The sequence below is a fragment of the Podarcis liolepis genome (assembly GCF_965112155.1).
Source record: "Podarcis liolepis genome assembly, chromosome: 5".
Lineage (NCBI taxonomy): Eukaryota > Metazoa > Chordata > Lepidosauria > Squamata > Lacertidae > Podarcis > Podarcis liolepis.
The window spans coordinates 781865-805995 of record NC_139556.1 but is presented as its reverse complement, the minus strand read 5'-3'; the positions used below and the strand labels follow the sequence as shown (position 1 = coordinate 805995).

The 24131-nt window shown below is 44.7% G+C and overlaps 1 protein-coding gene across 8 annotated transcripts in view; it reads left to right on the top strand.

The window, feature by feature from the left end:
• Nucleotides 1–24131, top strand: part of FAR2 (fatty acyl-CoA reductase 2) — a 101213-nt gene that overhangs the window by 33362 nt on the left and 43720 nt on the right. For 4 of the 8 annotated variants that reach the window (XM_083503434.1, XM_083503432.1, XM_083503433.1 and 1 more), the window contains exons 1-2: nucleotides 9439–9456; nucleotides 22523–22746. In XM_083503434.1, the coding sequence (XP_083359560.1) occupies nucleotides 9441–9456; nucleotides 22523–22746 (240 nt within the window). In that variant the 5' untranslated portion in view covers nucleotides 9439–9440. Of the gene's footprint in view, nucleotides 1–1671; nucleotides 1734–9438; nucleotides 9457–13701; nucleotides 13924–22522; nucleotides 22747–24131 lie in introns of those variants that run through there. The other 4 variants (XM_083503430.1, XM_083503428.1, XM_083503429.1 and 1 more) reach the window with 4 other exon arrangements.

Sequence of the window (24131 nt, the reverse complement as noted above, 5' to 3'; positions counted from 1 at the left end):
ATTTTCCTCAACTTTTGGGCAGCTTTCCATGCCGTTGACCATGGTATCCTTCTGGGGCAGCTGCCCTAGTTGAGGGTAGGTGCACTGGCGGAGGAAGTCAGGTATGGGTGTGCAGTGCTCACCAGGTGTCAGCCATGAGGGCAGGTGACATCGCCACCCCACGTCCCCCTCGCTGTGCAGGCGGTGAGCCACTAGGGACCATGCTGCCACGGGTGGCTAGCGGCTCCCTCCCGCGCAGCAGGCGGCTAGGGAAGCTCGCCACATGGGTGGCAAGCAGCGCCCCCCCCACTCACTGCGTGGGCGGCAGGCAGCTAGGGGCGTTCTCTGTGTGGGCGGCTATTCCCACTCCCACAGCCTGCTGGTAGATGCCACTGTCTTGCAGTGGTTCCAGTCCTACTTGCATGGTAGTTTCCAGAAGATGTTTAAAGAGTTGAAGGAAGAATGGTCCAAACACAGTTTCAAAACTGGTCTGAGCAATGTGCACAAAGCAGAGTGTGCATTCCAGCAGAGACTGTGCCATTTTGGCCCAAATATAAGCCACAGCTGCAAATAAGCCTCACTTTTAAAATTCGGGGGGGGGGGATTAAAAAGACAATAACCAAATATAAGCCACTCACTTAAAATTGGGTTACAGGGTGAAAGTTATCAAGGCAAATCGCTATTCAATTGCTAAAGTTCTGGAGGCACTCACCCGTAAATGGCAAATGAACAGTCCCAAGCTCACAAATTGGCAATAAAACATTTTTTGTTCCATTTCACCGTATGTCTGTTTCAGCAGTAATATCATAAATTCCCTTTTTATCAAGGTCATTAATTTAAGCCACACTTTAACTTTTCACGGTCGGAATTTGGAAAAAAAATAGTGAGGCCAATATGGTACAAAGGTTGCTCGAGCTGTTCTCATATCACAGCCTCTGCATCACACACAAATTATTCTCTATCAGGGCAAAATACAGAGTGTCCAAGTGACATCCAATGTCAGGTCACTGACACCAGCTGGACTTGATTGTTAGCAGAGGCAGGACTGGGTCTGAGACTCTTCTTTCTTGCCTCACCTACACAACTGGCATCACTGCACATTCAGTTCTCTGCACTCCAAGAGATTTGTGATGCAGTGAGCTCCCATAGCTTATTGCTTCTGGACACACCTTAGTGAGAAACATGTTTGTCTAGATTTCTAAAACTTAACACTGTTATTAACCAGGGAGTTCAGCACATGCTTAAACGCATTGCTGGTTTTTAATCTGATTTTAATCTGTTGTTTTATTCTGTTGCTAATTATATACTATTTTAGATTTTAGGCTTACACATTGCTATAGTTTATGTTTTACTGCCTCCTTTGTGGTGTAAACTAACCAGAAAACTATTGTTGTTGGCTGGTATTTGAAGAGAAACAAAATAATTCTTTCTGATCAAAAGCAGTGAAACTTCAAAGTTTCTCATTAATTTCTGATTATGTATTTTATGAGAGGGAAGCTTTATGGGAGAAAGTAAGTGATGCATCTTGGACATACTTTATCCCATTTATGTTAAACTTTCCAGAGCACGTATTCAAATCCAAATACAGTTCCAAGGGGGTAAGTATCATTGTACCTCCATCCTTTAGGAGACAACTCCTGTTTCCTGTTCTCTAACCAGTTATTAACTGTCCGCTAAGTCTGTGCTCTCCCTTAAAACAAAGCATTCCAGTTTGCATTCTGCAGTATACTTGGAATCCTGTATTGCTGTCATCTGTAAGTACTGACTTTGTGATTATTCTCGGAGTAACTTTTCCAAAAAGCATAGTTAAGATGACCAGAATATGTATAGAAAGGAGGAATTCAGTCTCCAACCCTAGGTTTATTGTAAGAAGTAGTTCAGATGTTTTTGCCTGAGAACGGAACCTTGGGTTGTGTATAGAAATATGTATAGAATATGTATAGAAAGGAGGGTTTCAATCTCCAGCCCTAGGTTTACTGTAAGAAGTAGTTCAGATGTTTTTGCCTGAGAACAGAATCTTGGGTTGCACATGAATCTCTGGTGTCACCCTAATAGAACTTGATCTGAAGGTGAATTTCTAGATTCCTTACACTATTATGAACATCTCAGTGCTCAATCCCTTCCCTCAGTGCAACCCAGTGGAAGCTACAACTAGTAAAAGAACAAATATGGATAAGCAGTAGTTAATTTACAGTGAAAATTTAGATCTTACAGGACAGGAACAAAAACTGAGAAATGAAGAAATCTGGTCATGGATTGGCTGCAGATACATCAGATTAATGAATTGTTTAAGATTGACAGGAAAAATGGCTTTGCAGAACAAAAGTCTCAGATACCTATCAGATTCCAAAATAAAAGTATTGTCCTTTAAATAATTAAGGAATATTGGGAAATTATATATAAAGAATTAGAATCATAGAATCATAGAATCATAGAGTTGGAAGAGACCACAAGGGCCATCGAGTCCAACCCCCTGCCAAGCAGGAAACACCATCAGAGCACTCCTGACATATGGTTGTCAAGCCTCTGCTTAAAGACCTCCAAAGTAGGAGACTCCACCACACTCCTTGGCAGCAAATTCCACTGTTGAACAGCTCTTACTGTCACGAAGTTCTTCCTAATGTTTAGGTGGAATCTTCTTTCTTGTAGTTTGGATCCATTGCTCCGTGTCCGCTTCTCTGGAGCAGCAGAAAACAACCTTTCTCCCTCCTCTATGTGACATCCTTTTATATATTTGAACATGGCTATCATATCACCCCTTAACCTCCTCTTCTCCAGGCTAAACATGCCCAGCTCCCTTAGCCGTTCCTCATAAGGCATCGTTTCCAGGCCTTTGACCATTTTGGTTGCCCTCCTCTGGACACCTTCCAGTTTGTCAGTGTCCTTCTTGAACTGTGGTGCCCAGAACTGGACACAGTACTCCAGGTGAGGTCTGACCAGAGCAGAATACAGTGGCACTAATACTTCCCTTGATCTAGATGCTATACTCCTATTGATGCAGCCCAGAATTGCATTGGCTTTTTTAGCTGCCGCGTCACACTGTTGGCTCATGTCAAGTTTGTGGTCAACCAAGACTCCTAGATCCTTTTCACATGTACTGCTCTCAAGCCAGGTGTCCCCCATCTTGTATTTTTGCCTCTCATTTTTTTTGCCCAAGTGCAATACTTTACATTTCTCCCTGTTAAAATTCATCTTGTTTGTTTTTGCCCAGTTCTCTAATTTGTCAAGGTCGTTTTGAAGTGTGATCCTGTCCTCTGGGGTGTTAGCCACCCCTCCCAGTTTGGTGTCATCTGCAAATTTGATCAGGATGCCCTTGAGTCCATCATCCAAGTCGTTGATAAAGATGTTGAATAAGACCGGGCCCAAGACAGAACCCTGTGGCACCCCACTAGTCACTCTTCTCCAGGATGAAGAGGAACCATTGATGAGCACCCTTTGGGTTTGGTCAGTCAGCCAGTTACAAATCCACTGAGTGGTAGCATAGTCAAGACCGCATTTTACCAGCTTCTTTACAAGAATATCATGGGGCACCTTGTCAAATGCCTTGCTGAAATCAAGGTAGGCTACATCCACTGCATTCCCTTCATCTACCAGGCTTGTAATTCTGTCAAAAAACGAGATCAGGTTAGTCTGACATGACTTATTTTTCAGAAATCCATGCTGACTATTGGTGATCACAGCATTCCTTTCTAGGTGCTCACAGACTGTTTGCTTAATGATCTGCTCCAGAATCTTCCCTGGTATTGATGTCAGACTGACTGGGCAGTAATTATTTGGGTCCTCTCTTTCCCCCTTTTTGAAAATAGGGACAACATTTGCCCTCCTCCAGTCTGCCGGGACTTCGCCTGTTCTCCAGGAATTCTCAAAGATGACTGCCAGTGGTTCTGAGATCACATCTGCCAGTTCTTTTAATACAAGATACTTTAAAAAGCTTTTCCCAAAACACCTGATATTTTCCTCTTGGGGATGGTAACAATGGAGGTCCCCCCCCCCCAAAAGAGGTTATCACTATATGCCACTGCTGCAGCTAGAACCTTATTGGCACAAAGGTGGAAAAGGAGGAACCAACCCTCACAACCGGTTGCCAGGAACGGATAAAGCAAGGAAAAGTCCTTACCATCTGCTTTTTATTCAATATATTCAGAGAGAGGCTTGGAATGCAGCCTCTTAGAATAATGGCATTCTTCCAATTGACTCTTTACCCCCCTTTTCACTCGCATCCTCATTCGTCATCCACATCACCTCCTCTGTGGGTACTGACAAGTGCCCTCTGTCCTTGAGACTCCCCTGTGTGAGTGCCTAAGGGCCTGATCCTGCCACTCACCACCTGGCCCAGGGCGGGGCCTGACAGGCCTCATAAGGACTGCTGTTGCTGCCCAGGAGGACTCCCCTGCATGAGTGCCTAAGGGCCCCACTCCTGTCACTCACCACCTAGCCCAGGGTGGGGCCTGACAGGCCTCATGAGGATAGTTGCTGCTACTGCTGCTGCTGTCCAAGAGGACTCGGAGGGGTGCAGAGTTCTTTTTAAAATGTTTTAAAATTTTCTTTTTCCCTTTTGAATTTTTTTGTGGGGGTGGGGTGGGGATGGGATGGATGTTTGGTTGGGCTTGGGAATTTGTTTGATTTTGATGTATTTGTAATTTTTACAGTTTTTTGTTTGTATTGTTTGATTGTTGTTGTTATTTTTTTAAAGGTTTTATTTTGTTCTTAAGGGGAGGGGTCAGGGCTGCCGGGGAGTGGGTCCCAGACAACAAAATGGCTGGGGCATGTTCCACGGGGGGGGGGGGGGGATGCACTGGGACAACAGATCTCAGTGATCACGGGTAGGAGGAGGAGTTACACTAAGACCAGACCATGTAATTACAGAGGAGGCAGGTTTAGTCGTTGTTTGAGGACTATCCCTGCCTCTGGGTCTGCTCCTGACTGGACGGATACTAGAATCAGCAAGCGATACCCACATGACCTGAAGGTGCTGCAGTGCAATGCCAGGTCAATGATTCATAAGACCACTGCCATCCATGACTTGACCTGGCATGTGTAACAGAGACTTGGTTGGATGAAGCAGATGGGCCTGTCCTTTCCACTGCTTTTCCACCAGGTTTCTCTTATGCACAGCAACCCAGGCCTTGTGGGCGGGGAGGGGGGGTTGCAGTGATTTTTAGGAAGTCATTAGTTTGCACCAGGCATCCTACTGGGAAGACCCAGTTCTCTGAGTGCACGTTCTGGAAGTTGGGCAATAGGGGCAGTACAGGATTCCTTTTGGTGTACTGACCACCCCGCTGCATCAAGGATTACCTGTCCAAGCTGCTTCAGGTCGTGGCAGATGTTCTCCTGGAGACACCTAGTTTGGTTGTTGAAATATACTCAGAGTCGCAAAGTGATTTCATGCTCTTTATTCAGCTCATAGTGGTGAGGAGGAATGAAAGAATGTCCCCTCACAGTATCTGCTTTATATACATTATTTACACAATGGGCTGCACATGATTGGCTAATTCCGGAATTCTACTGTAAGCCAATCAGGTTGTGGATTCACTTCTATCTGGAGCAGGATTGGGTGGTTCCTGCCAACCAATCATACTGCTGCATTGTTCTAGGACCAATCAGACTGCTGCATTCTGAATCCTATTGTTCTAGGACTAATCAGACTGCTGCAATTTGGATCCTATTGTTCTAGGACCAATCAGACTGCTTCAGTTTGGATCCTATTCAACTCAGTACATAACAGTTGTCCTAGGGGATTTTAACATCCATGCTGCCATGACCTTACAAGGGGCTGCTCAGGACTCAGGAAAGCATGGCCTCCATGGGGCTGTCCCTGAATAAGTTTGGCCCAACCCATAGCCGTGGACATGCCTTGGACCTGGTGTTTACCTCTATGGATGTTGGTGATCTGACACTAAGTAAAAGCGAAACGAAAGAAGTGCCATGGTCAGATCACTTCCTGGTGCAACTTGACTTCTCCGCGACCCTTCCCCTCTGCAGGGAGGTGGGACCGATTTGGATGGTTCGTCCCTGCCACTTAATGGATCCAAATGGTTTCCAGAGAGTGGTAGGGGATGCTTTATCCCATGTTGATGGCCTTTCAGCTGATTCCCTGGTGGCCCGCTGGAATGTGGAGTTAACCAGGGCTATTGACTGTTTGGCTCTGAAGTGCCCTCTCTGATTGCATGGAGCCCGGACAGCCCTGTCGTTTTCCACGGATCTGAGAGCAATGAAACAATTGCTGAGACGGCTAGAGCGCCGGTGGTGGATAACTCATTCTGAATCTGACTGGACATGGGTTAGAGCTCAATGTCGAACCTACCAAGTGGCGGTAGCGATGGCGAAGAAGACTTTGTTCACCGCTTCTATTGCATCTGCAGAAAACAGCAGAGGAGACTTTGTCAGGTGGTTTGCAATTTAGTGGAACCACCTGCTACATCGGGGCCCAGTACAGGCCACATGATCTCCTGCAATGATTTTGCAAAGTTTTTTGCAGATAAAATCACTCAAATTCGGGAAGAGGTAGACTCCACCGTGGGAGCAGGGCTGGGCGGGAGAGTGCTAGAATCAAGTTGCGTGGGATCAGTTCCAATCTGTTACCACCGAGGATGTGGACAGTCTGCTTGGACGAGTGAAACCAACCACCTGTCTCCTTGATCCTTGCCCATCCTGGCTTATAAAAGCTAGCTGGGAAGGGCTGGGCTTTGCGGGGTGGCAAATGCTTCTTTCTGTGAGGGAGCCTTCCCAGACCCGCTGAAAGAGGCGGTTATCAAACCGCTTCTTAAAAAACCATCTTTAGATGCTGCCAATATGGCCAACTATCGCCCAGTCTCAAATCTTCCATTCTTGAGAAAGGTGATTGAGCAAGTGGTTGCTGAACAACTCCAGGCATGCCTGGAAGAAGCGGACCATTTGGATCCCTTCCAGTCGGGATTCAGGCCTCATCATGGGACTGAAACTGCCTTGGTCGCACTGGTTGATGATCTCCGGCGCGCTAGGGACAAAGGTGAGAGCTGTTTCCTAATTCTGCTGGATCTCTCAGCGGCTTTGGACCCAATCAACCATAACATCCTTCTGGACTGTCTAGAGGGGCTAGGAGCTGGGGGCACTGTTATACAGTGGTTCCACTCCTTCCTCCTGGGCCGTGTTCAGAAAGTGGTGGGGGGGGTGAGTGTTCAGACCCCTGGGCCCTCACTTGTGGGGTGCCTCAGGGTTCTGTCCTCTCCCCCATGCTTTTCAACATCTACATGAAGCCGCTGGGAGAGATCATCAGGGGATTTGGGCTGGGTGTTCATCAGTATGCGGATGATACCCAGCTCTACCTCTCTTTCAAATCAGAACCAGTGAAGGCGGTGAAGGTCCTGTGTGAGTGCCTGGAGGAGGTTGGATGGCGGCTAACAGATTGAGGTTGAATCCTGACAAGACAGAAGTACTGTTTTTGGGGGACAGGAGGCGGGCAGGTGTGGAGGATTTCCTGGTCCTGAATGGGGTAACTGTGCCCCTGAAGGACCAGGTGCGCAGCCTGGGATTCATTTTGGACTCACAGCTGTCCATGGAGGCACAGGTCAAATCTGTATCCAGGGCAGCTGTTTACCAGCTCCATCTGGTACGCAGGCTGAGACCCTATCTGCCTGCGGACTGCCTCGCCAGAGTGGTGCATGCTCTGGTTATCTCCCGCTTGGATTACTGCAATGCGCTCTACGTGGGGCTACCTTTGAAGGTGACCCGGAAACTACAACTAATCCAGAACGCGGCAGCTAGACTGGTGACTGGGAGTGGCCGCAGAGACCACATAACACCCGTCTTGAAAGACCTACATTGGCTCCCAGTCCGTTTCCGAGCACAATTCAGAGTGTTGGTGCTGACCTTTAAAGCCCTAAACGGCCTTGGTCCAGTATATCTGAAGGAGCGTCTCCACCCCCATCGTTCTACCCGGACACTGAGGTCCAGCACCGAGGGCCTTCTGGCAGTTCCCTCATTGCGAGAAGCCAAGTTACAGGGAATCAGGCAGAGGGCCTTCTCGGTAGTGGCGCCCTCCCTGTGGAACACCCTCCCACCAGATGTCAAAGAGAAAAATAACTACCAAACTTTTAGAAGACATCTAAAGGCAGCCCTGTTTAACCTATGTTTAATAGGTTATTGTGTTTTAGAGTTTTGTTGGAAGCCGCCCAGAGTGGCTGGGGAAACCCAGCCAGATGGGCGGGGTATAAATAAATTATTATTATTATTATTATTATTATTATTATTATTATTATTATTTGCTCCCCTACTTTCAAGGCTCGCCAGGTTCTGGGAGATGGTGGGTCTGGAATGCTTTCTAGTCATAATGTGTCAGCCAGCTGCTCTGGCCCTGCCTCCTCCTCCTCCTCCTCCTCCTCTCCCATTATTTCCCAACTTTCCCCCTCATCTTCCTCTGAGCTGTGACCCTCCCTCAAACTCCTGTTATAATTCTTCTCTGGAAGGGTCAGGCTGGGGAGGTGGTCTCCACTATTCCTCCTCTGCCCAGTCCCTGACAAGAACAAGTCTAGTACCCACCAAAGAATGGCAGTGTAAAATGTTTGAATACAGTGGTACCTCAGGTTACATACGCTTCGGGTTACAGACTCCACTAACCCAGAAATAGTACCTCGGGATAAGAACTTTGCTTCAGGATGAGAACAGAAATCGTGCAGCGGCGGTGTGGCAGCGGCACAGTGGCAGCAGGAGGCCCCATTAGCTAAAGTGGTGCTTCAGGTTAAGAACAGTTTCAGGTTAAGAACAGACCTCCAGAACGAATTAAGTTCTTAACCTGAGATACCACTGCATGCTGAACTGGCTGATCTGACAAACAGTTAAATATGCTCTCCGTTCCTGTTTTTGAAAATGCAAATAATTTTTATTTTTTAAAACAAAAACACCATTCCCTCAGCAAAACACAAATGTAGGCATGGGGCACGCCCAAATGGGTTGCCAAACAATGTGACAGTTCAGCTTCTTCAGGTTGTAGAGAGAGGTCACATAACAGCAAGATCCTGCTTCACAGAAACCAGCTCTGGTACCAAGACAACAGAGTCTAAGGATGATGGGAAATGAATATTGTGACACACACAAGTTTTGTAAGACAGAGAGACAGAACAGAAGGTTTGCTTCTCTTTAAAGTAGTCTTTGTTTAGAAGCAACACTACTTGGGCAGCAACCAGTAAGGCCCATTTTTCAACCTAAAAATTTCTAAAGCCATTTATACCTACATGGCTTCATTCAATGTGTATCTAAGTTAATGCAGCATGACTGGCAGGTGTTATTATTGCTTGCTTAACTCTGTTGCTCTGTTGTAATACGAATGAAAGGAGTGGGAAGTCTGAGTGTGCTTGCCTCTCTGTGTAGCTAGTTACCCAAGACTGTGATCTCTTACTAATGGGAATGCTCTCCTGTGCAAGGGCTAGGAGTTTGCTAGCAGAGGGTTTTGAAAATAATGGAGCACAGAGGGGAAAATGTAAGAAATGAGGATATTTCCAGGTACTATAATTATGTCTTGTACCAAGGGTAACTCAATTGCAAGATTATTTAAGTGCAATAGGCCTTTGGCTATTTAAACAATCTGTGGCCTTTTAAACTGTGAAGGTATTGTTTTTGTTCATTACTATGGTATGTACCGTATTTTTCGCCCTATAGGACGCACTCTTCCCCCTCCAAAAATGAAGGGAAAATGTGTGTGCATCCTATGGGGCGAATGCAGGCTTTCGCTGAAGCCTGGGGCGCACCGACCCCTCTCGCTCTCCAGGCTTCAGGAAGCTATCCGCAAGCCTTGCAAGCCCAGTGGGAGTTCCCGCGGGCTCGCAAGGCTTGTGGGCAGCAGCCTGCAGCCCAAAGCACGGGGCGCGCTGCAGAGCGCGCCCCGGGCTTCGGTTCCCCGACCTGGTTTGGAGGCTGGCGGTGGGGAGAATCTTGCTTCTCCCCACCGCCAGCCCCACAAGCTCCGGGGACAGCGGGGAGGCGCAGCGCCGCCACCCCGCTGTTCCCCGACCTGGTTTGGGCTTCAGGCAGATATCCGCAAGGCATGGGAGCCCGGGGGGAAGTCGCGCCGGTCTCCCAAGGCTTGCGGAGAGCTGCCTGTTCTGGGGGCTGGGGTCGGGGGAAGCTCGGGCGTCTGGGGGGGAAATATTTTTTTTTCTTTATTCCCCCCCCAAAAAAAACCCCTAGGTGCATCCTATGGGCCGGTGCATCCTATGGGGCGAAAAATACGGTATGTTTGTGTTTTTATACTGTAAATCACCCTGTGATCCTCAGATGAAGGGAAGAAGTTTCTGGCAGCAAGAACTGTTTGACAGTGGAATGGTCTCCCTTTGGAGGTGGTGGACTCTCCTTCCTTGGAGTTGTTTAAGCAGAAGCTGGATGGCCATCTGTCATAGATGATCTAGTTGAGATTCCTGCATCCAAATCAACAATTTTGTGATGCAACTGGCAGGCTGGCTCTGGCTGTGATTTAATAGCTTAATGAGGGTGCTGCAATCAATGTAAGAATCTTGCATATATTGTGTTTGGCAATGAAGGTGCTCAGCCCTTATTAAAATGAGATTAAAGCCTCTGTGATTGGGGCAGGTAGCAATAACCTCATTGACGTGGACTGATGTAACCTCTGCAGGCGTGGATTTAGGTGGATGCCTGTCTTGTGGTTCTGTTGAAGCCCTGATTGGCTTGTGGAATGGGGGAAACGACCAAGTTGATTGACACAGTTGTCTTCAAATGGCCTAGTTTAACTGGAATAGCTCAAACTCCTAGGTTTTGGGCGGAGCTGGGATTGATGATGCCTTCAGGAATCATAGAATCATAGAGTTGGAAGAGACCACAAGGGCCATCGAGTCCAACCCCCTGCCAAGCAGGAAACACCATCAGAGCACTCCTGACATATGGTTGTCAAGCCTCTGCTTAAAGACCTCCAAAGTAGGAGACTCCACCACACTCCTTGGCAGCAAATTCCACTGTCGAACAGCTCTTACTGTCACAAAGTTCTTCCTAATGTTTAGGTGGAATCTTCTTTCTTGTAGTTTGGATCCATTGCTCTGTGTCCGCTTCTCTGGAGCAGCAGAAAACAACCTTTCTCCCTCCTCTATGTGACATCCTTTTATATATTTGAACATCATATCACCCCTTAACCTCCTCTTCTCCAGGCTAAACATGCCCAGCTCCCTTAGCCGTTCCTCATAAGGCATCATTTCCAGGCCTTTGACTCGATGGCCCTTGTGGTCTATTCCAACTCTGTGATTCTATGATTCTATATATTGTTGTTGTTTAGTCGTTTAGTCATGTCCGACTCTTTGTGACCCCATGGACCAGAGCACGCCAGGCACTCCTGTCTTCCACTGCCTCACGCAGTTTGGTGAAACTCATGCTGGTAGCTTCGAGAACACCGTCCAACCATCTCATCCTCTGTCGTCCCCTTCTCCTTGTGCCCTCCATCTTTCCCAACATCAGGGTCTTTTCCAGGGAGTCTTCTCTTCTCATGAGGTGGCCAAAGTATTGGAGTCTCAGCTTCAGGATCTGTCCTTCCAGTGACAGATTTTAGTAAATTCATTCTCTATATTTCTAAGCTGTTTCATTTTGCAGTTTCACTGATCATTGTTAATCTAATTACTAATGTTAAAGTTTCCCAGCAGGAGAATGAACGCTATTTTTTCAGGGGATTGGGGTTTTTGGAGCAATACTTGGTTTTGCTTCCAGGTAAAGGGATGTTGGTCAGAAATACAGGACTATGATCAGAAATACACAAGTCATCAATTATAACTAATATAAGGGTGGGGATAAGGTAATCTGAAATTAAAATACTATTTGTTATAAAGGTAAAAGGTAAAGGTACCCCTGCCCGTACGGGCCAGTCGTGACCGACTCTAGGGTTGTGCGCTCATCTCACTTAAGAGGCCGGGAGCCAGAGCTGTCCGCAGACACTTCCGGGTCACGTGGCCAGCGTGACGAAGTTGCTCTGGCGAGCCGGCACCAGCGCAGCACACGGAAATGCCGTTTACCTTCCCGCTATAAAGCAGTACCTATTTATCTACTTGCACTTTGACGTGCTTTCGAACTGCTAGGTGGGCAGGAGCTGGGACTGAAAGACAGGAGCTCACCCCGCCGCGGGGATTCGAACCGCCGACCATACGATCGGCAAGTCCTAGGCACTGAGGTTTTACCCACAGCGCCACCCGCATCCCTCTACTATTTGTTATATAATATATTATATCTGTTTGGGGGGGGGAGGTATACTGTCATTCATTAGGATGCTGGAATCTCTAGGAATCAAACTTTGTTTATCAATTAATTGAGAATATGCTGAATTAGAATAAACTGATTTGTTGGATTCATGCATTTTTTTTTATCCAATTGCTTATTAAAAGTAATATTAACCCCCCTCTTACATTAAATACCCCTCTTGAAAAATTATTAACTGAAGCAGTAAATCACATTTTAAAAGTTATCTGGACATAATTTGGGGCATATTCATATATATATATGAATAAAACCATATGTAATGTTTGTTTATACAAAGCACAAGACAATCCATTGGACTCAGATAAAAATTAATTGAAGGGAACCCAGCACAATATCATTGAACAGCATGATGCTATATTGATGCTGCAGTTGAGATAGGTAGAGTTTATAATCTGTTTCTTTATTTACACTTCAAGAAGGTTCGGCTTTGAATGGGGAAATACGTGAGTAAACGAGTACTCTACAGGATCATTAAAGACCACTGTGGGTTAAACCACATAGCCTAGGACTTGCCGATCAGAAGGTCAGCAGTTCGAATCCCTGCGATGGGGTGAGCTCCTGTTGCTCGGTCCCTGCTCCTGCCAACCTAGCAGTTTGAAAGCACGTCAAAGTGCAAGTAGATAAACAGGTACCGCTCTGGTGGGAAGGTGAACAGCGTTTCCGTGCGCTGCTCTGGTTCGCCAGAAGCTGCCTCGTCATGCTGGCCACATGACCCAGAAGCTGTACACTGGCTTCCTTGGCCAATAAAGCGAGATGAGCGCCGCAACCCCAGAGTCGGACACAACTGGACCTAATGGTCAGGGGTCCCTTTACCTTATACCAGTGCTATATAACTGAATCTCTTCACAATAATCCTTCATACAATTTATTTAAAATTGGGACAATTGTCAAAGATACTTAATTTCTGAAAACTGAGTTACAATGCAGTACTATGGAAGTTTACCCTGAAGTTACCTACAGTGTTCATTGGGGTTTAGTTCTATATAAGTGTATATGATTGCAGGAATGTGAAGCAAGAACTTTGCAGGTGAAGTAATTATGGTTAATTTGGCATTTTGATTATAATCACAGAACAGAACAAGGCCAGGAAATGTTTTGTAACAACTACAAAGGAAACATGCAGCATTCCTTTGTGTTACAATGCCTTTGCAACTGAAATGCATTGGCCTGAGTCACATTTAAGGGGTGGAAGGATTTGTCAGTTGAAGTTCATAGTTTCTCATTTTTTCAATCTTAAATTTAGTTCTCCATTTTGTAGCAATTTGATGTTGTTTTTACTCCTCATGAAGGCTGAGATTTAAATGCATCCTTAAATTTCTTGCCCATCTCTAACTGATACTTTCTCTCCATTGGATTGCATACTCAACTGGGATTTAGCAACTTCCCAGTAGTCAAGTGTGTTACCAAGTGTAGGAGGGTGAAATTAGAATTGTACAATTATGAAACCTATCCCTATAAATTATAGTTGGGCTATGGTGAATTATGCAAAAGCTGCTTACATCATTTGCCAGGACCATTCCATAGGTTGATCCTGATGACAGAGACAGTGATGCAGACTTTGGGAGATTATTAAGAGATTAAAAGAAACTTCAGCAATTACCACCCAACTTGATCCAGAGGAAGTGGCACGGCAGTTCCTTAGAGCCTGGGCATGTACGCAAGACACGGAACTACAAGCTTACAAATAGCCACTTACCTCTGGTGAGTAAAGAATGCTTCCAGGTGAGCAGGCTGGGGAGTTTCTAAAATGGATGGGAATGGGTCCTCCCCCCCCCCCCGCCCAAGGTATGGACAGTTGAGCTACTAAAGATATTTGTGGGCTTGTAAATTTTGTGGACTTATTTGTAAGCCTGGAGTCCTTCAGCTGAGAGGCTGTTGGATTTGGTTGGGGAGTCTGGGTTAAAATCCCTGTTTAGCCACGGGCAATCTTTGGTAAATCATTTTCTCTTGTCTGACATCCCTCACAGAATTGAAGTGACAGAAAGACCACAGTATAAATAATAGTGAACCTGAGCTATATGTTCATTCAGACCTATGCCTATGCAAAACTTGCTGGAGGCAAACCTTGTTTTGCATCTGCCTCCCCCCCCCCCCGATAAATGCACAATTCCCAGATGCAAAAGAGGTCAAGCTCCCTGTGACTTTGATAGTTACATAGAAGAGGGAACTTCTGGAAGGTATAGTTTGTCATGGAAACTGCAGCTGTTGAAACATCCTCTTTCCTCTTTAAAAGGGCAGAAGCCTGTCCTCTTTTGCACCTGATCATCCAAGAAAAAGAGATGCTGATGGAACATGCTGTCTGCATGCCACAGTGACCACACCCCAGGATATGGCTTTGACTGGCCAGCTAAACCATATTAGGGTAGCTGTTGGGTCTCAAACCCTGAGTTAGGGACTTCCCCTGCATGCGAGGACAGGCTCTGGCAGATTAAGTGAACAAGACCAATAGTGAGTCCAACAATCAAGAAGGTGGTTTCTACACATACAGTAGAGTGAAGTGAGGGGCAGATGGGTCTCATCCACCTGGGAAGGTAGCCCATCTAACAGAAGGAAAACTCTGATCCTAAATTTCCACTGCCTTGCAGGACATATCGAAAGAAAGGTTAAGGAGTAAAGCCTATACAAATCCAGAGTGCAGTCCCTAAGACGGTTGGGTGGCACTTTGTACGCCACCTTTCAGCAACTGCTGCAGCCAAGTTGGTGCCAAATGTATTGCTCTGCTTTCCTATGGACCACATCATCGAGGCCGAGAGGGTGGTCTTGTTGCCTGGGCAGCCCAGGCTAGTATCCTGGAGAGTCTCCAGCACTTTGGTGCTGCTAACACAGTGATTTCACTTCACCTCCAGAGGTGCACTCCATTGTCTCTCAGGTCAAACAGATGTCAACAGAAACAACAATGGTTGTAAACATCTTTGATTTTTTTAAAAATGAAATAGAAGTATAATTATATTTTATAAATAAAAATAAACAATCACACATTATTTGGCACTTCATCCATGGAAAGACTGTGGGTCATTTCATATGTGGCATTTGTCTTGCACAGAGACCTAGTGCATATAACCATCAGAGTCACAAAATAAACTTTTTCCTGAACTTTGGGGGTGGGGAGGGGAGGATAGAGTGGTGTTTTGAATATTCCCTCCCAAGAAACTCCATGCACACAGAAAACTAGCATGCTATGATTATGTTTCAGCCTAGCCGTCTACCTCATAAGCCGTTTTTCAATGTGCAGGGTAGTGGTATTCTTTGTGGGGCAATGTTCAAATATTGCATCTATGAAAAACTTTTTGTATTGATTCTGCTGATTATGTGAACTGAGCCAGAGCCTTAGACTCCTGTGTCTGCTGCACTTCATCCAAAATCATGCATGTTCTTGTTTTCTGCAGAGATATATGTACAGGGGGGGGGGGCACTGGTTTAAGAGCACATTAAAAGGGGGAAATCTGACTTTTCAGAAATAAGTTTATATTTTGTGTTTTTCTTCATTTTCATTACAAAAGCATACAGCACTTTTTAAAAATATGGATATTAAAAATATATTTGTAATTTATTACTCACAGTCAGTGCTTTATTTCTGGGGAGATGCAAGGGTACGCATACTCCTAAATATTTTGTGAATCCAAGTTTGGCCTCATTGAGGGGCAGTATTTCAATATGAGTAGGAAAATGAGAGTACCCCTAAACATTTTTTAGGAAAAAAAGCACTGCCAACAGTGAAATATAAGTTTAGAGAGGTTCAGTCTAAAATGGGCACAATAAACCCAATATTCCCCCTACACACCTGCAGCACATGATTGCTTGGGGAATTCAGTGCTGCAGTCCTCCTTTCTAGAATTTAGGTTAAGATTACCTTGGCCTTCAAAGTTGCACACAAAGTTAAATGATTATACCTTTAGACTTTCTCCATAATCCAAAATCCCTAGTTTAATTTGAGAAAAGATCATTGTGGGGAAAATAAGTGTGTGCTCCTAGAAGCCTGTATATTAATCCCCAATGTACAGTGATCTCAGGGCAAATAGATTTTGCAGTTTATTGGTACAGTAATGATAAAAAAGATTATCTTTAGATACAAAGAAGCTCAGTACAGAATGCAGCATTCTCTGAGATTTGCCACTGAATACAGAGATCAGATTTCTTCAATAAAATGTTCATAGGATCATATAATTGTCGAGTTGAAAGGGACCTGAAGTACCATCTAGTGCAAAATGATTATGAATGAATGTCTCTGAAGTTTATTTAGTTATTTCAAACACTGATTGACCAATTTCCTGCCAGGCAAGTAGTAATAGAATTGTAGGGTTGGAAGCGGTCCTGAGGGTCATCCAGTTCAACCCCCTGCAATGCAATCTCAGAAACCTCATCAGGAGGGCTTTAAATTGACTAATGTGGGGGAGGGAGACAGTGCTCCTGAAGGTAGGAGCCTATCAATTGATGAAGATGATCATCCAAATGTCATAGACCAAATGGAGCAAACACCACGCAGACCTAGTGGTGGGAGGAAAAAATCCTTAAATAAAAGACACGGGGGAATGATTAATGGACTTCAATGCCTGTACACTAATGCGCAAAGCATGGGAAATAAACAAGATGAGCTTGAGCTCTTGGTACAGCAAACTAAATATGACATAATAGGCATCACTGAAACCTGGTGGGATAAGTCCCACGATTGGAATGTAATAATGGGGGGATACAATCTATTTCAGAGAAACAGACCAGACAAGAAAGGAGGAGGAGTGGCGTTATATGTCAGGGATGTGTATACCTGTGAAGAGATCCAAGATTTAGAACCTCAAAGCCAAAGTGAGAGCATTTGGGTCAAAATTAAGGGAGAGAAGAATAACAGAGATCTCATTGTGGGAGTTTACTATAGATCCCCGAGCCAAACGGAGGACATAGATGATGCCTTCCTGGAACAGATGGCCAAGCATGCAAAAGGAAGGGAGATAGTAGTAATGGGGGACTTCAATTACCCGGATATTTGTTGGATGTCAAACTCAGCCAAGAGCATAAGGTCAAACAGATTCCTCACTGGCCTTGCAGACAACTTCATTGTCCAGAAAGTGGGAGAAGCAACAAGAGGAACAGCCATTTTAGATCTGGTCCTAAGCAATGTTGATGACCTGGTTAGTGGGGTAGAAGTGGAAGGATCATTAGGCGCGAGTGATCATGCTCTTCTGAAGTTTACTATACAGCGGAAAGGAGCAGCCAAGCATACTAGGACTCAATTTCTTGACTTTAAGAAAGCCGACTTCATAAAACTTAGGGAAGTGCTGGGTGAGACCCCATGGACAGTAATACTAAAAGGAAAGGGAGTTCATGATGGCTGGGAGTTTGTTAAGAGGGAGATACTAAAAGCACAACGTCAGGCAATACCAATGAGACGGAAACATGGAAGGTGCCTAAAGAAGCCAGGGTGGCTATCTAAAGAACTTTTAACTGAGTTAAGATTAAAAAAGGATGTGTACAAAAAATGGAAAAGGGGGGAAACCACCAAAGAGGAATTCAAACAAATAGCCAGCACGTGTAGACACAAAGTCAGAAAAGCTAAAGCACAGAATGAACTCAGGCTTGCTAGAGAGGTTAAAAGCAACAAAAAAGGCTTTTATGGGTATGTTCGTAGCAAAAGGAAGAACAAAGAAACAGTAGGGTCACTCAGAGGAGAAGATGGTGAAATGCAAACAGGGGACACAGAAAGGGCTGAACTCCTCAATGCCTTCTTTGCCTCAGTCTTCTCCGATAATGAAAACAATGCCCGACCTGAAGAATTTGGAGCAAATGATTCAGCAAAGGAAACACAGCCCAGAATAACTAAGGAGATAGTACAAGAATACTTGGCCAGTTTAGATGTATTCAAGTCTCCAGGGCCAGATGAACTGCATCCAAGAGTATTAAAAGAACTGGCAGATGTGATCTCAGAACCACTGGCAGTCATCTCTGAGAATTCCTGGAGAACAGGCGAAGTCCCGGCAGACTGGAGGAGGGCAAATGTTGTCCCTATTTTTAAAAAGGGGGAAAGAGAGGACCCAAATAATTACCGCCCAGTCAGTCTGACATCAATACCAGGGAAGATTCTGGAGCAGATCATTAAGCAAACGGTCTGTGCGCACCTAGAAAGGAATGCTGTGATCACCAATAGTCAGCATGGATTTCTGAAAAATAAGTCATGTCAGACTAACCTGATCTCGTTTTTTGACAGAATTACAAGCCTGGTAGATGAAGGGAACGCAGTGGATGTAGCCTACCTTGATTTCAGCAAGGCATTTGACAAGGTGCCCCATGATATTCTTGTAAAGAAACTGGTAAAATGCGGTCTTGACTATGCTACCACTCAGTGGATTTGTAACTGGCTGACTGACCGAACCCAAAGGGTGCTCATCAATGGTTCCTCTTCATCCTGGAGAAGAGTGACTAGTGGGGTGCCACAGGGTTCTGTCTTGGGCCCGGTCTTATTCAACATCTTTATCAACGACTTGGATGATGGACTCAAGGGCATCCTGATCAAATTTGCAGATGACACCAAACTGGGAGGGGTGGCTAACACCCCAGAGGACAGGATCACACTTCAAAACGACCTTGACAAATTAGAGAACTGGGCAAAAACAAACAAGATGAATTTTAACAGGGAGAAATGTAAAGTATTGCACTTGGGCAAAAAAAATGAGAGGCACAAATACAAGATGGGTGACACCTGGCTTGAGAGCAGTACATGTGAAAAGGATCTAGGAGTCTTGGTTGACCACAAACTTGACATGAGCCAACAGTGTGATGCGGCAGCTAAAAAAGCCAATGCAATTCTAGGCTGCATCAATAGGAATATAGCATCTAGATCAAGGGAAGTAATAGTGCCACTGTATTCTGCTCTGGTCAGACCTCACCTGGAGTACTGTGTCCAGTTCTGGGCACCACAATTCAAGAAGGACACTGACAAACTGGAACGTCTCCAGAGGAGGGCAACCAAAATGGTCAAAGGCCTGGAAACGATGCCTTATGAGGAACGGTTAAGGGAGCTGGGCATGTTTAGCCTGGAGAAGAGGAGGTTAAGGGGTGATATGATAGCCATGTTCAAATATATAAAAGGATGTCACATAGAGGAAGGAGAAAGGTTGTTTTCTGCTGCTCCAGAGAAGCGGACACGGAGCAATGGATCCAAACTACAAGAAAGAAGATTCCACCTAAACATTAGGAAGAACTTCCTGACAGTAAGAGCTGTTCGACAGTGGAATTTGCTGCCAAGGAGTGTGGTGGAGTCTCCTTTTTTGGAGGTCTTTAAGCAGAGGCTTGACAACCATATGTCAGGAGTGCTCTGATGGTGTTTCCTGCTTGGCAGGGGGTTGGACTCGATGGCCCTTGTGGTCTCTTCCAACTCTATGATTCTATGATTCTATGATTCTATGATTCTAATGCATCCATGACAGAGGGCCATCCAACCTCTGCTTTAAAACCTCCAATGAAGGATCATTTTTAAGCAGAGCTTGGATGACCATCAATAAACTTGGCATGCTACACAGGGGCAGAGCTTCATGCTCCGGCACCGGGGGTGGAGAAGAGGCAGGGGCAGGTGGTGTGCGTCCTGGGGGTGGGGCACACCCAGTGTGGGCTCGGGGGCAGCTGCGATGGCACCCTACTGGGATCGCGCTGCCGGGGGCAGTGCACTCCCCCCGCTCTCCTCTTCCTCCACCAGTGATGCTACAATAAATCAAAAGCCATACATAAAATCTACAATATATTTCAGAAAGTTGTTTGTCCATTATGCAGTTGGACAATTTTATATAAAAACCGCTCTTAACTTTGTTATTTAGTAATTCTTTTTCAAATTTAGAGGGCTCAGTGGCAAAGCCATTTTTTTAATCTTGCTTAAAAAAAAGTCTCTTGGAGTTGATATTCTAGCCATCCTGAGAGCTGATCTTTTATTTCCTCATAGCTTCTAAGATTTATTTGGTTACCGTCATCTATCAACAATGTCAGCCAGCTTCCTTTCATATTTTTCTTCTTAGATGGGCTCAAGACATGGGAAACGCTCTGGAAAGCAAACATGAAATTTATGGCATGTTACACCATTAAAGAAAAGATGCTAAAGATGCAATACAAATGGTATCTCACTCCATCAAAGCTTTCAAAGGTGTACAAAAATATATTGAATAGCTTGACACCAAACCCTACATATATTCATTAAAAAGAAACATTGCCACCCGACCCCACCCCCACCCATCTTTCCTCCCCTCCACCCCTTTCCCCCTTTTCTTCCTAATGTCTCAACAAATGAAACTGTAAAAATGACAAATGTACTTTTTTCTGACTGACGGTCGAATAAAAGGTTGATGATGATGACATGGAAAAAATACATACATTACACATTACACATACTTCGGTAAATCAAGAAAATCTTTAATAAAAAATACATTTTAAAAAAATATCGAATAACTGTTAGCGGTGCGGTGAAAGTAAAGGAGATATGTACCACATGTGGTGGACATGCAGAAAGATCTGTGAGTTTTGGAATCTTCTTTATGATGAGCTGAAAAAGATCTTACGTTAACATTCTTAAAAAAGCCAGAGGCCTTCCTAATGGGTATTTTAGGTTCCAAATTCCCCCCCCCCCCAAAACCCAAAAGAATTACGAGAAATCTTCCTATATGCCACGGCTGCAGTCTGAACACTGGTTGCAATGAATTGGAAAGGGGGGAAAAGTTCCAACTTTATCAGATTGGCAAGGCAAATTACAGGAATATGCAGAAATGGCACAATTGACCAATAGACTAAGAGGCAACACAAGACAATTATTTATTCAAAAATGGGATATGTATAAGAAATATAATAGTGTATACAGAAATATAATATTTATGGCAGCATTTGAATGACCCTGGTTTAATGTAATTGTTAAGAAATAAACTGTTGTAAGAAGGTATTAGCAGTCAGGTTATCTTTGCACTGCAATTTTCTTCTTCTTAAGAGACTTGATTTTGATGGTGTGCAGTGATTTATTAGGCATTTGAGCTTATCCTGCATCTCTGTTGACATAACTTCAGCTGTTACCTTTCCATTCAGACTCATTTTAGCTACATTTTAAAATCAATCTTACAATTTTTATATGTGTGCACGTGTGTGTGTGTGTATGCTGTTCCATTTATACAATCATATTTTTTTTCAATTTTGTGTCTTCCTTGCCCCATTTTTTTAACACTGGAATTTAAAAATCATTTTAGTGCAACTGATTTTTCAAAACTGGTTTTTTTTCTAAAGGTAAAATGTATAATCAAATGGTGTGCTCAGATGAATGGACCTTTCTCTGCCCACACAGGTCGTCCATGCAAACTAGTGTGAATGGAATATACAAAATACCTTGCCATTCTAGGGAATGGCAGACTTCCAGACTTCCTTTTCTGCCACTTTTCTAGGCACTTCAAAGCACCATGTAAGAACACTTTTTATTTTTTGGCCCAGCACTTTCCCCACAAAAATCCACTCTTTACTCTTCAATCAGAACAAATGCAATTCATGGATTGCCATTTCCTCTGATTCAGCAATAAAGAGTGGGTTTTTGCGGGGAAAGTGCCAATACCTGCCAAAAAATGCTTGGACATGGTGCTTTGAAGTGCTGACCTGTGCCTAGAAAGTGTGGGACAATAGATAAGTGTGGATGAGCCCTAAGGGCTGGGAGCGAACCGGAGTGAAGACTGCTACCCTCTGGTCCGCTCCTGTGCCCCACAGGAACTTTCACCATGCCCTGCAGCCAGGCCAGGGATTTACCAGTGGCATTGGTTCCAGGGGTGTTGGAGCAGGACAGGCTGAATCCACCCCCCACCCCTGACCTTGTGGGTGGGAGGATGAGTGATTGACCTTCATGGCTCCTGTGTCGAGCTCTGTACTATATTGTTTTAGAAAGAGAAATCCTTTGTTTTAGTCTTGTTTTAAATGTATTTGGGTTTGGGAGTTTTTCTCTCTGTTTTTAATCATTTTAAATGTAAATTGCCTTGAGATAGTGGTTTAGATAGTGGTTCTCTGTAGTTGATCTTCATTTCTTAAAACCAGCCTGCTCTTCTGTTAATATAGAATTTTCTTCTTCGCAGTCCTCTAATTTTAGCAGAAGGTACGGCCTAAACCAGTGATGGCCAAACTTCACCCTCCAGCTGTTTTAGGACTACAGTTCCCATCATCCCTGACCACTGGTCCTGTTAGCTAGGGATGATGGGAGTTGTAGTCCCAAAACAGCTGGAGCGCCAAGTTTGGCCATCAGTGGCCTAAACAGTGCCAATACTACTCCGAACCATGATCCAGAATTTTCAGACATCTAACACATTGCATTATTCCATCTTTCTGCTAGATACCTCCACAAAGAAGCTGGAAACTGAAAGCAACATGTCATCAATTGCATCCTACTACAATGGAAAGTCAGTACTTGTTACTGGAGCCACAGGTTTTATGGGCAAAGTGCTAGTGGAAAAGCTGTTGTATTGCAGCCCTGATGTGAAAAGCATTTATATTCTTGTGAGACCCAAGTCTGGACAATCAACGCAAGAGAGAGTGCAGGATATGGTGAAGTGTAAGGTAAGACATTTAACTTTATATGGGAATCTATGGCAGCAGTGTCTTGAGCCTCGGCACCTCAGGGTTACCATGCCCCTATTTCCCATATAATCTACATCATTTCACCATAGATATGTTGGCCATTAGTCACTGAAATCCCCAATAGGAGTCTTGCTTTAATAATGTCCCGTGGTCAGATACTAGACCACATACGCATGGAAAGCCGAAGTCTGTAAAGGCAGTAGGTAGTGAGGGAGCTGGATTGAATCTCCATTGCCCTCTGCTCATCTCATTTTAGCACCTTGCATGCAATGTCTAGCTGGCATCTCCTCACAGAGAACCCAGAATATACAGGACTGGTGGGATGGTATTTTATTTTAAATGCAATATCAATCTGTAGGTGAGTTCTCCATACTTCTCAAATATGCCAGTGTCAGAAAACAATGGCAATGCAATTTTAAAGTGGCATGGGAATCTGACCTTGGAGTAACTATCCATTAAGATTGTGTATGGATGGACTCAACAACGGCTTGTGTTGGTTTCAGTCGCAGCAAATTCTCAGATGTGAAACTTCAGCTTGTTTGTAACAGCCTCTCTCCAAGACATCGGAGAGGCTGTGAATGAAAAAACTAACTATACAATATGTGGTAGGGTGTTTTTTTCACTTTAGCATTTGTGGTATCAATATTAGTTTCTTTTGAATATATTTTATATCTGCATGTATCAAATAGTGGTGAGTGGGGGGTTTTGTAAAAAAAATATGAGATGCTGGTATATCTTGATCAAGGGTGTCAGTACAACATAGTTGCTGGTGCTCTGTTCTGGTGAGTCCTGTCACAACCCCCCCACCAGTGCCAGGGCCCCCAATATTGTCAAGAAGCCCCCCCCCCAGATTCCACTGCAGTCCTCCAAAGGACCTGTCAGGGGGAAGCATCTTCACCTGGCACGTCCTTTGAGGAACGCCAGAGCACCTTCCAGGAAAGCGCTCTGGTGCTCTCTGTCAAAGATGCACCAGCAGGAAGTGTCTTCTCACTGGGACATCCTCCACCAAAGGTAAGGCAGCTGGTGGTGGGGTGGTGGCGGGCCAAATTGGCCTGGCCAGGTTGGGTGGCGGTGGCACGTGTGTGACGTCGCACATGCGTGACCAGCTCCCACAATGTTGGAGGCAACTTGGTGCACCTGACTCCCCTGCTGCCATTCTCCACTATATAATACCGAACAGGACAAGTAATAATCCCTTATCTTCAGTTGGCTTCATTATCTTTATTTCCAGCTACTGAGGCTCAGATTTTACATAAGGAGTTAATAATTTTATTTTATTTCCCCCCCCCCAAAAAATTATTGATTTTCCAAAAAAATTTAACCAAACAAACAGACAAACATAAATCTTAACCGTATTTAAACCA